Source organism: Vigna unguiculata, chromosome 9 (assembly GCF_037176805.1).
Source record: "Vigna unguiculata cultivar grain cowpea cultivar isolate G323 ecotype 2 chromosome 9, ASM3717680v1, whole genome shotgun sequence".
NCBI classification, from domain to species: Eukaryota; Viridiplantae; Streptophyta; class Magnoliopsida; order Fabales; family Fabaceae; genus Vigna; species Vigna unguiculata.
Window position 1 is genome coordinate 30749677 of NC_140800.1, and position 12864 is coordinate 30762540.

The 12864-nt window shown below is 36.2% G+C and overlaps 1 protein-coding gene and 1 non-coding gene across 2 annotated transcripts; both read right to left on the bottom strand.

Annotated features, from left to right (window-relative positions):
• Positions 1 to 5381: 5381 nt before the first annotated feature.
• Positions 5382 to 5488, bottom strand: LOC146883886 (small nucleolar RNA R71). Its single transcript, XR_014984746.1, has one exon. It is a non-coding gene; the product is annotated as a small nucleolar RNA R71 (small nucleolar RNA).
• A 5619-nt stretch (positions 5489 to 11107) lies between these two features.
• On the bottom strand, positions 11108 to 12668 carry LOC114195884 (U-box domain-containing protein 27-like). Its single transcript, XM_028086312.2, has one exon. The coding sequence runs from the start codon at positions 12533 to 12535 to the stop codon at positions 11306 to 11308; it is 1230 nt and encodes a 409-aa protein (XP_027942113.2). The 5' UTR covers positions 12536 to 12668; the 3' UTR covers positions 11108 to 11305.
• Between the last annotated feature and the right edge of the window lie 196 nt (positions 12669 to 12864).

The following is a 12864-nucleotide window of genomic DNA, read 5'->3' on the forward strand; positions in this document are numbered from 1 at the left end:
TTTGCTAGACATATGTTTTTTTTATTTGATAAAAATAATTATTTTGCCCAAATTCAATGTTTATAGCGTGTTCTTTAGATTTGCATATGTTCATTACAATGCTTTAATCAGTTTAAGTGTTTAGGGACAACTTTTGTATTTATTCTATATTTTTACAGATTTGGATTACATTGTTGTAATAAGTTTAGGGTTGTGGTTTCATTTGCCCTACTTTGTTAAATATAGTATTTGTTTATACATTGTGTCATCATTTTAGTATTCTTATACATGTTTTGTTATAACTATGAAATTTATTTTTAATGCTACAAGCTTTAGGTTTTCGAAATTCACTCAGAATACAAATTGATACTTTTTACATTGTTATGGTTATTGCTTTATGTTTATTGATAAGCTTGATAAATACTTCGTATTTAAGCTTATTAACCTCTCTTATTTGTCTTTATTTCATGTGTTTTGTGTTTATTTCTTAATAAGTTTATTAATGTTTTATGTTTTGTTTAGTTAGGAGTATTTTTCTTTTCTTGGGTCATTGTTTAGGAAATTGTATAGGAAAATGAAAGTCTACAAAGTTGTCTGTCAAGACCATCTCGCCCAGCCAAAGCTCCACCACTCACCCAACGAGAAGTCTGTCTCACCCAACGAGACATAGCAGTTGTATTGCTGTTAAATGATCTCACGCCCAACGAGCAGACAATTTCTGGTTGGTTAATTGTCGAGAATCAAACGAAAGGAGTTGGTTCTTTGGTGTGGAAATCCAAGGAAACTCGAAACTTCAGTCTAGGGCTCATTTGGGGACAAATCTACAGCAAATTCTTCCATCTACTAGTGCGAATTCATCAAATCCGTATGTTCTAGATGATTAGGAGTAGTTAATCTCCATTTTCATTAGGATTGGATGTAATAAATTCATACTCTATCTAACTTTTCCTATGCAATATAATCTCTTTTGTATTCAATTGTTCTAACTTGATTATTAATGTGTATGATAGGAATATCATGTTATTTGTTGTTACCGAATCATTGGAAAATGAATTGGAACTAGACATGGATAGAGCACCCAAGAGTTATGTTCTAGGGATAGACATCATCTCTTGGTCATTCTAGAAATGTAAACTTAATGCAAATTGTATGCTAAAATGGCTAAAGAATTAGAGTTTTAACATATGATTTAGAACTTGCCTCTAAGGAATTAGAGTAAGTATGCTTTTAACTTGAATGTGAGTTCATAGAGATATATATTGTGTGGTGTTACATTAATTTGATTCATGAAATCCAATCCTAATGAAGCTTTTTACGAATCTCATCTTAGTTTTTATATTGCATTCTTTATTTTACTTTGAATCAAAAATGTTTTTCACAATTACTAACATCAGTAAATAATCACAAGTAGATTAACAAACACCAATCCCTTGGGAAAACAACACTTGAACTACCATTTTACTAGTTGGAACGAATTGGTACACTTGCCAATAAGTTAACAAGTTTTTGGCGTTGTTGTCGGGAATTTGCTTGTTGTTGTTGTTTGTCTTTTTGTGTTTATTTACCGGTTTAAGCTTTCATTTGTAAATTCATTTTGATTTTATTTTTCTATATTTAGTTTGTGTATATATCTCTTGCATCTGCCTTGGCTTGTCTAGTGGTTCTTGTTCTGCATGAGAAGTAGAACAAAAGCTGAAAATCTTCTATTTGATCATGAGATTGAGCGCACTGCTCGAAGGAATAATAGTAGAAGAAGAAGGCAAAACCGTAAATCTAGAGAAGTTAGGGAGGCAACTTCTTCTAAATAGATTCTCTTCTCCTTATTTGATAAAGAGGAAGAAGAAATGGCTGGTAACCATGATGATGGACGTGATCAGTGTAAGAACCTTGAAAATTAATTAATTAATTAATAAATGCGGGTAGTGGGAGCCTTTATGACATTTAATTCTAATGTGATGTGAAAAAAGTATTAGCTCAAATGGTTAAGAGTATTTAATTATGTGAGAGGATTTGGGTTCAAGTTCTATGTATGCCATTTATGTGCTATTTAATTTATTATTATTTTAAATATGTGCTGGATCATGATGGGAGATAATATAATCATAGAATTATATAAATTATCATGAAACACGAATTGGTTGAATTGGTTGGGCATATATTTGGTAATTGGGAGGTCGTGAGTTCAAACCTTGGTGAACCTAAATTAAACTTTCTTTTTGCCAAAATTTTCCTTTGGCATGAAGGTGAAAGGGCAAGGGAACCCTAGCCGCTAAGGGGGCTGGAAAACCATCATAGAATTGCCAATGAATGGCAATTAAACTCAAGTTTAATGGTATTTTCGTTTTATACCATTTACCTCTCATTAAGACCACAATTAGTGACCAATTAAAAGAAAGAAAGAGTGGTTTAGGGACTCTTATTGTTGCATAGCTAGAGGTATACGAAAATTGAGAGTGTAAGGTGAGGATTGAGGGAAGCAAGGAGCTGCATTGAGATAGAGTCAAAGGAATATCATTGGTGATCAAGAGGGAACTCACAACAAGTCCAAAATAAGCTAAAGAAACCATGTTAGGGGAGCTGAAACCGTACTTTTAATATGTATTGTATAATTGCATGAACTGTATGATGAATGGATGCATATAAACTGTGAAAAATTGTATGAAATTCATGTTTCTGGGATTTTTCCAGAAACCGCCTGGCGGGTGATGAATGGCCGCCAGGCGACTCATCATTTTTGTGTTGATTTTGGGTTCCTAAAGAGGAACCACATGGCGACACAACCCTAGCCGTCAGGCGACACGTACTTGATGCACCCAAATTCTGGGTTTCTATTTAGCTGTCTGGCGGTGATGAATTTCTGCCAGGCGATGTGAGTCATTTTTGGCTCTTTTCTGATGTTTGACGTGTTTGGGTGACTTCTGATCGGTGGAAAATGTGTTAAACTCATTAAATGATTAAATGGACGTGAAGTATTGTGAAATTATGATCTAATGAAGGGAAATTGGATGATTATGGCATCATTCTCGTTTTAGTGTTGCGTAATGAGGAATCTGAATGCGTGATTTGATTCGTGTGAGAATTGGACTAGAAGTGGTACGTTTTATCCTAAATGAGAGTTTGGGTGTAGTAGAATGTATTAGGGTCTAATGAATTGGTGATAAAAGAGGGGTGTTCCAGGTCTTGGAATATTGCAGGTGCTGGAATTATGGAAATTTGCCCAGAAAAGGCATGCACCGTCTGGCGGCACGAGGCCTGCCGCCAGGCGCCAGCGCAGGGACAGTGCCTCTACGTGGCAGCAAGGTGCAACTCTAGTTTTGGGAGGTTGGTGTACAATAAAATTTATTTGGATCGGGTATTGTATAATTTTAGAAGTGAAGGAGACATGAGGAGGTGTGGTCACGTTGGAAACTTGGTGTAAATATTACTAAAGTCTGATTATGATATAATGGAAATTGATAACTAGAGTAATAGAGAGTATGATTAGTTGGAATTGTAGTGCATATATTGTTAAGGTATGACAGTTTATGTTATATGGTAGTTGGCAGAGACTTAAGCAAGAATTGGAGCCATTATATAATGTATGACATATAGACTTAACAATGGTATATTGTGACATGGTTAGATTGAATTGGTGCCAGTTCCCATATTAGAAATCTTGGGTCAGGAATCTAAATGGTAATGAAAGAAAAGAGATTTGGTAGTGAGATTAAATCCACGGGGAGTTGATGGGTTGAACTGGTAAAGTTCACATGGGGTGTTAGTACCTATTGGAAAGTGTGTCAACAAAGTTGGAGGACCTAAACCAGTAATCATCGTTGTACTGGTACACTGCCTGGCGGCAGAACGGGATTCGCCAGGCGATAGTTGCAGATCCAAGAAGCAATAGAGGGCGTGGCGCCTAGCGACGATGGTCAATCCGCTAGGCGATAACGAGGATAACAGTGGGTCCCTGGAACGCAGGCGCCTGGCAGCGAGGGTAGTTCCGCCAAGCGGTGACTGAAAAAGTTGGTGGTTCTAAGGCGCTTAGCGCCTGACGGTATACATCTCCCGCCAGGCGGTCTAGAAGCGGCAGCGCCTGGCGGTACGTGTCCCCCGCCAGGCGATTTTGTTGCAGCGGTTTGGTGTTATGCTTGTTATGATGTGCGTGATCTACAAGGCTTCTAGGATATCTTAAAGGTTAAGCACGTGGCATTCCTCGAGTTGAGCTCGGAATGGCATCCCTTGAGTTGATCTCGGGATGGCGGATGAACACGAGGAACTCTTGAGTTGAGCTCGGGTTGGCGAGTGTTGCCGGTGTGAGTATGCTGGTTGTGGCCAGTACGGATGGATCCAGATAGATTGCCCTCCTCAGTAGTTAGCTGACGAGTTTGGTAGTCTTGGAACGTTGCGAACTATGTTCGTATTTGGGAACTCCACCATGCGTTACGGTGTGTGATCTGTAGCATGGTTTCCCGCACGTGCTCTATCGGTTGTGGCCGATAGGTATGGCAGCAAGACATCTTGAGGTAATCACTAGAAGACGTAGAACATGATTAACATGGTTGTGGCCATGTGATGGGATATCAAGGGATGAAATTCCTTTGGTGTGATTGTGTATTTTGTATAATTGTGCCATAGATATGTATATATATATATATATGTGTGTGTGTGTGTGTGTGTGTGTGTGTTTGTTTTGTTAGCTCACCCTATCTGCTTGTGTTTGGCGATGATTGTGTACGCGGTACACGGGAGCAGACGATGTTGCAGGTGGATTTGGTGAGGCTTAGCAGCGGAGCGGAGAAAAACTCATGGGAACAATTTTTATTGAGTTTTATCACTTATGGTTTTGGAATAAAGTTGTAAACTATTATAAGACTGTTTTGGTATTTTATTGAATTTTGAGAAATTTGAATTTAGAGTTATCTTTATTTTGAAATAAATTATTTTAAATTTCTCGCGTTTTTGGGAAATGAATTTATAATTAATGAAATTTTATTTTCTTATTTTATTTTATTATTTAAACCCGTAATATCCGGTCGGGATGTTACAATCAGGGTCGGCGCACTTTGGAAGACTATGCTTCATTTCCAGCACCGCTGAATTTCAATAGCATAGCTCGACTAGTTGTGAATGCCGCAAATATGGAAATGAAGTTGGCCTTGATTCACTTAGTCCAAGGTAACTAGTTTCATGGATTGTCACATGAGAATCCATACACTCATCTGGCTACATTTTTGGAAATCTGTAACACTATCAATATCCATCAAGTGCTAGATAAGGCTATCACACTCAACCTCTTCCCTTTTTCTTTGGCTGGCAATGCTAGAGTTTGGTTAAACTCATTTCTTGAGAATAGTTTAACTAATTAGGTAGATGTTGTTGCTAAATTCCTACCCAAATATTTCTCCTAGTCAAAGATTAACAAAGGGAAGCAAGAAATTTCTTCTTTTCAACAAGAAGTTGATGAGTCACTAGGTCAAGCTTGGGAGAGATTTAATGGATTGCTCAGAAAAAACCCTACTCGTGGTTTTGATAAGCCTGATTCACTAACTATCTTCTTAGGAGGATTGAGATCTCACACAAAATTGATGTTAGATGCTTCGACTAGAGGGTCTATAAAGTGGAAAACACCTTGTGAAGCCTATGAATTGATTCATAATATGACATCAAGTGACAATGAAGTTAATGAGAGAACTCAACTTCCAAAGAAAGGTGGTGTTTTAGAAGTGCAATCCCAAGATGCTATATTGGCTCAAAGCAAAATTATGACTCAACAACTTGAACATCTCATGGAGAAACTTTCTCAGTTACCGAAAGAAATCCAAAATGTTTCTCAGGCTCAACACCAGCAATCTGTGCAAGGGTGAGTTGTGTGATGGTGATCACCCAAACGGGTAATGTGTCATACAAACCACCTCTCTAGAGGAGGTTAATTATATGGGTTACCAAGGTCGTCAAGGTAATTATAACCAAGGTTGGAAACCTCATCCTAGCATGGGGCAACCTAGTTCTTCAAACAGCGCAACAACAACAACCCTCTTTATATGATAGGACTTCTAAACTTGAGGAAACCCTCAATTAGTTTATGCCAGTGTCCATATCTAACCATAAGAGCATAAAGGCCTTTCTCCATAGCTTGGAGGTACATGTTGGCCAATTGGCCAAGAAGTTGGAAGATAAACCTGAGAAAAATTTTGGGGCTAACACTGAAACCAATCCTAAAGAGCAATGTAAGACCATAACTACAAGAGGTGGTAGAGTGTTAGCCGAGCAACTTGAGAAGAAAAAAATAAAGAAGGATGATATTATTGATGAGCAAAGTGTGGTTTATGAAAATGGAGAGAAGGAAGAGCAAAAAGAGGATGAGGAAGTCACAAGAAAAGGAAAAAAGGTTGTGAAGCCTCTTCCTTATCCTAAGACTCGTTCTAGAAAAGAGAAAGAGAAGCAATTCTCAAGGTTTATGAATATCTTCAAAAAATTTAAGATTAGCATTCCTTTCTCTGAGACTCTTTAACAAATGCCTTCATATTCAAAATTTATGAAGGAGTTGTTCACGAAGAAAAGAAAATAAATTGAAGAGGATTTAATTCTTTTAAACAATAAAAGTTCGTGTTTAACTTTGAACTTCAGTTTGAATTAGAATTCAATTTGAATTTGAATTTTCACATCTAATTTCATTTCAATTTCAATACATTCATTTCTATTTGATTTCAATTGAATTCCGTTTAAGTTTCATTTCATTTCAATTAGAATTTGAGACTACTTATGTGTAATCTAATTTGGACTAATAGTGATTGTATTGTTTTCTTAGTTACTTGTGCGTTGCACTAGGTAAAAAACAAAAACTAATATTCTACAATTTTCAACTTAAATAAATATTCTTCAAAATTGTGTAAGTTTAATGAAAAATAATTAATTTGTCTTTTATTCATCATTACAAGTATTAAAACTTAATTTATTATTATCAAAATTTCGTTATCTTGGCAAAAATTATATATATTTATATATGTAAAATTCAACAAACTTTTTTGGGTCTGTTTTTATATTTTTTTAAAGCTCAATTAAAAGTGAAATATAATGGTAAATGAAGCATGTAAGTTTAAAGATGAAATACAAAACTTATTTGAGTGTAAATTACAAAAGTTTGGCTATGAAAAGAATGAAACTAAATGAATGAAAAACATGAATTAAATGAGCATAAACATGAATTTAAGTCTAATAATTTCCGCAAGTAAAATGATTTAAAATAAATATAAAGTAAACAACTTTAAAGAATCGATAACATAAGTTAAATGAAAAATAAACTTCACAATTGAAAGAAAAAAAATGGTGAAAATGTACACATTAGACGTTACATATAGAAGAAAAAAATCTAAATCAAATCTCCATACTTTATCATAATATTTGCTTTCTCAGTTTACTTTTCCTCTCAGGAAATAAACATAAATTAGCACTTCATGATTTCTATTTCATTTTATATCTTTTTCTGTGAAAATGTAAAAACATTAAATTATAATTTTTATAGATGACTAAATTTTATTTATTGATGTAAATATTATTAAAAATACTTATATAAGTGTTTAATAAATAAAAAATTAATGTGTTATTTGTGCCAAAATATTAATTCTTTACTGTTATAAATAATTTAATAAAAGTATCATTGTATTTTTTAGTACCTTTTTATTTTCTAATAATATAATTTTTATTTCAATTCGAGAAAAAATAGTTTTTCATCTAATCCATGAAAATGTTTTTCAGAAAAAATTATTAAAAACAATTAAAAAAAATATTATTTTCTTGGATTCAGAGAAAATACGGAGTATAATTCATGTGAATGGTCATGAAGTAATGAAGATATATTTTTTATTAAAAAAATAGTAAAATAATAAAATTGTGGATTTTCTATATATATTATTTACTTTACTCAATTTTATATAATGTAAATTTTTATCTCTCCTTTAATTTCTAATATTTCCTATAAGTGCTATCCTAAAATAAAAACATGTTCTGTCACCGATTCTCATAAAATTTACATTTCCTTTCAGATTAATTCTCATAAAAACATATTCAAGTCACGTGTAAGTGGTGGACCGTTTATAGGCCCAAAATGTTGCAGGATATGAAGCCCAACTTCCTCTTGGGCCCACTTCATTTTAATTAGTTATTCAGCCCAAATTAAGAAATTTGATATGATGTTCGAAGAAACTGCCAAAATGCGATTGTGCTAGTACGTGAAAAAAATAGGAAAAAAAAGCAACAAAAATGCTCACTATGAATACAACTAACTGATGTACGGAATGTGTTTGGTGTTACTATGGTGTTGGTTTTAGAACTTGTTTGTTATCCACACTTTTCAATTACTAAGTACACCCTCCTTCCTTTTTATGTGCATTTTATCAGAAAAAATATTTGCAACAAATAAAGTTTTTCTGTATCCATCATTAATGAATATTTACAGAACTTTTTATACGAGATTGAAGCGAATATCTACAGAGCACTTGTTAAAAAAAGGTAGAAGTTTTCCAAGTTTTGAATATACTAAATGTTATACTTTGCCTTTGATACATTTCATTTAAATTTCTCAATAAATGCATTTAAAATGTTCATCAGATCTCGGTAAAAAAAATGTTTAATGTCCTGTGAGACATATTGATTGTGATTTGATTTTTTAAAAGTTGATTTTGCAATAAAACGTACCTGAACCATATATAATATTTAAATTAAAAATATAATTAGTCAATGATCGAACTAATTACGGGAAAAAACTAATAGGAGCCAACATAGTTATGCTTGGTTTGATATTTATAGAAATATATTTATAGTTCTTTCGCCTACAAAAAATTCCCTATGCTTTTGACTTTATAAAATTTTTTGAGCACGAATCAAAAAGTAGATTTATGTAAAACATAATGATTCCCCTAGAGCGTGTATTTCAATTATTATGGTTATAGAAATGGAAAGTGGTTGTTCAATACAATAATTAAGCAGATTGAATCAGTAATCTGTGATTGATAACCATAATTAATGATGGGTGATTGGTATCATAGAATTGATAGTATTTTGATACTAAAACTTGAAATTAAAAAGCGTATTTTTATGGTGGTAATTAGCATGCATGCATCCGTGCAATGGAAGTAGAGCTGTAAAAATGAGTAATCCGACTCAACCCGGCTCAACTTATCATGAATTGATGATTTAGTGAGCCAACTCAACCCGACTTACCTTTTAGCAAGTCAAAAAAATTCAAACCCGATTCGGCCCACCACGGGTTGGCGGGTTAAACGGGTTGACTCACGGGTTCACTTAATTAAAAAAATACAATTTTTTTTATTTTTTTTCAGTCAAAACTAAATTATAATTCTAATTAAAATCTAAATAAACTTTTATACAATCCAAATACAAACCAAAATATAAAAAAATACAAATTTTTTATGTGTTGGCTAAAAAAAACCTAAAATGACCCAAATGTAAAGCCCAACTTAATATTTTTTTTTATTAGCAAGAACAAATATATTAATAGAAGGTAATTGGGTTACCTCAACCCATAAACAATAATAAAAAAAAATACTATGACTTTCCTTCATCATTTTTCGCATAGAGTAGTATCTCACAATCATCACAAAATAATAGAAACAAAGATTACAAATAAGAAACACATCCTTAATGACTATGCTTTGAATACAAAGCTTAAACATCCTTCCCCAGTAGCGTTATTTGTTGCACATGTGCAAATATGCAGCCCAACTTAATAAAAAATACTTGTGTGATTTATATGCGGGTTGGTGAGCTAATCCGGCTCATCACGGGTTCAACCCAAATGAACCGGGTCAAAAATCAATCCGTATTGAAATTTGTAAAAAAATTTCAATCCAACCTGGCCCGAACTCGTGGTGAACCGGATTGGCTCACGGGTTCCAACCCATTGTGACAGCTCTAAATAGGAGCCGATATAAACAATACTAAATAATAATAATAACACACAATTCAAAGCTATATTAGTTTAGAAAGATAACTAATCATGATTTACAGTAGTTTGCAGAACAATTGGATTACTATTTTGTATTATGTTGTGATATATAAACCTTACCCAGACAAACACATAGCAGTAATAAATAAAGATACAACTCATAATTGAATGACACGTGTGAGCAGTGGTATTCGACGAAATTGTATAGCTACAAGAAACGCGTATTTTAAGTGGCGCATTAGAAAGAAAGATATTGAAAATAAATGTGGAAGGGTAAGGTATAATGGTATTGTTGTTGTATTTTGGTGAGAAATAAAATTGAAGAGAGGTGAGTGGAGCGAAGAATTAATTAGTATATATCAGCAATTGAGAAAAGTGTTTGATGTAGATCCGGTGAAGAATGAGGAGACTTTTTGTGAAGATTATAAAGATTTAAGAAATGTGATTATGTTATTTAAGATATGATAATGGAGGGTGGGCATTGTTTAGGGCCCTATAACCATTCCTATTTTGCATGTATGCCGTAGGGATTGGAGTGGTCAAACCATTCTTTTTCAATTGGGATTCCCATCCTTTTCACCCCTTTCTACCAAACAAACAATTTTAATTCAAACACAAACAAACCCTATTTCAGCATTTTCGGCCACTCTGTCTCTTTCTTTCTCAACAATTTTCTTTTTTTTTTTTTGCGTTTAATCAGATCCAAACCCCAACTCATTTCACTTCTCTCCCGGAATCTCGCCATTATTGTATCATTATTATAAATGCTGCTGCTCTGTCTTATTATATTGGTGTCATATGATAATACCAATTGATTCCAAGTGAAAGATATAGAAACAGAGAGTGAATAAAAGAAGGATGATCATGTTTGAATTGTTGGTGATATTGACGCAGATACAGTCTCAGCAACGGCAACCACACTCTTATTCTATTGTAAAAGAAGAGGTATTCGGCCCACTCGTTAGTTGCGGTATAATGCTCACTTTTTCTAAAGCAATAAAAGATACGGTCCAAATTCAATTACTCTCCACCAATGTAAACAAATGCAAATTACCCTCTCCCTATCTCTCTCATCAACCAAAAATTAAACAGAGTAGCCAAATTGTTCCTGCTTTTGCACACAGTGAAAACATCATCGTTCATACGCAAGGTTCGTTTTTGTTCATCGATTTAACAATCTAGTAACTCAAAAAATGATCGCGGTATTGAATTGAATTATTGAAAAAATGAACACGGTGTGAGAAAGAGAAGGAAATAGAGTGGGAAGGATTTGGAAATGAATTTTTTTTTTCCCCTGATGATTTTCCATGTTATAAAATCTGTCTATGGACAAACAAAATTTGGTTTGATTTACATTTTACAAGCGTGTGAGGGAGAGCGTCAAAACGGCATGATATGCGTGGTCTTGGTGTCGTAGCAGGTGAGGCATGACTTGGAGTTCACCCGAAAAATCTTGAGCAAATCGGTGCACATTTGGCGCACTTGCGGCGCACAGTTGCTCTGCATCAGCAACAGAATCTTGGTCAAGCCATTGGCCTGCGTCACTGCCTCCTGTGCCTTGCGATCGCGAAACAGGTAGCACACGCTCCACAGCGTAGTCACCGCATGCTCCGTTGCCACGCTAGACACCTTCAGAACCTTGCTCAGCACCGCCGCCACGCACGCCGCGTCCTCGCATATCTCCTTCCGCCCCTCCCTCGTCGACGACGCCGCCTCCACCAGCTTCAGCACCTTCTCCACCGCCGCCGCTCCCAGCTTCGCCTCCGCCAACAGCCTCGACAGCGCCTTCACCGCGCCGAGACTCACCAGCTTCAGTTTGTTCCGCTTCGGCGCCGAAATCGCGATCAGGCTCGCCAGCGCGGCCTCGACCAGCGCCGGATCGTTCTCCGGCGCCGCCGATTTCAGCAGTTCCGCGACCACGCCTTCCTTCTCGGCTAATAAAATCTTCGACTCGGCGTCCGCGGCGATGAACTGCAGAATCCTGGCGGAGGCGATTCTCGAATCGCAGCCTCCTCGCTGCAGAACGAGAAGCAGAGAATCTAGGCTTTGTTTGTTTCCTTTGAGCAAAGAGTTTCTCAATCCATCGCGATCTTCGACGCTGTCGAGAATCAGACCTAACAGAAGGACAACTTGTTCGAGAAATTGAATGTTAGCTCTGACGATGAGTCCTCCGTCGTGGACATTGTGGAGGAAACGGATGAGTTGGTTGACGAAGCCTTCTAGTTTGGCAAGGAAGAGTTTGTTGTGGTGAGAATCTGTGGCGAAGTGGAGGAGTTTGGTGAGCGAAGCGGAGCGGAGAGAGTGGGTTTCCAATTGAGCGACGGTTAGGAGGAGCTGGTCCGGGGAGAGGAGATTTGAGTGGCGAAGAGAATCGGACCAGATCTGGATGAGGCTCTGTAGAGTTCGGTTGGGAACGAAGTCTTTGGTTTGGAGGAGTTGCATGGTTGCGGGGCAGGTGTTATTGCCGGTGTCGAGCCACCGTTGGATGCTGGAGCGGTCGTAGGTGACTCCGGTGCAGAGGCTGACAGGGGATTTCATGACATCAAGGGAAATAGGGCACTTGAAGAAAGTGGGAACGTTGATGCATAGATCGTCCCTTGCTCTTACCATGGTTGAGTTGAGTTGAGTGAGTGAGTGAGAGACAGAGAGAAGTGGGAGATGCTGGTGAGAGGAGAATGGGGTGTTTAAAGATGCAATGGGAATGGTCAAAGGTGGGTGACGTAAGATGCCTCCCTTTTTGTTTTCATAAACAAGCGCTTTAGTATTGGGTCAACCAGCGAGGGAATTGTGCGTGTGATGGTGCTGATACGTGGAGCAGGAATGCCTATGATGAAGGATGAGGGGGAGAACGTGGGGTGCTGGGGACCACTTCATAATTTCCTTTCAAAATATTTTCAACTTTCAATTTATTCATCATAAAAGGATTTTACACTTTTATT

Coding starts and splice junctions, on each gene's coding strand:
- LOC114195884 (XM_028086312.2), bottom strand. CDS start 12,535: ATGGTAAGAGCAAGGGACGATCTATGCATCAACGTTCCCACTTTCTTC.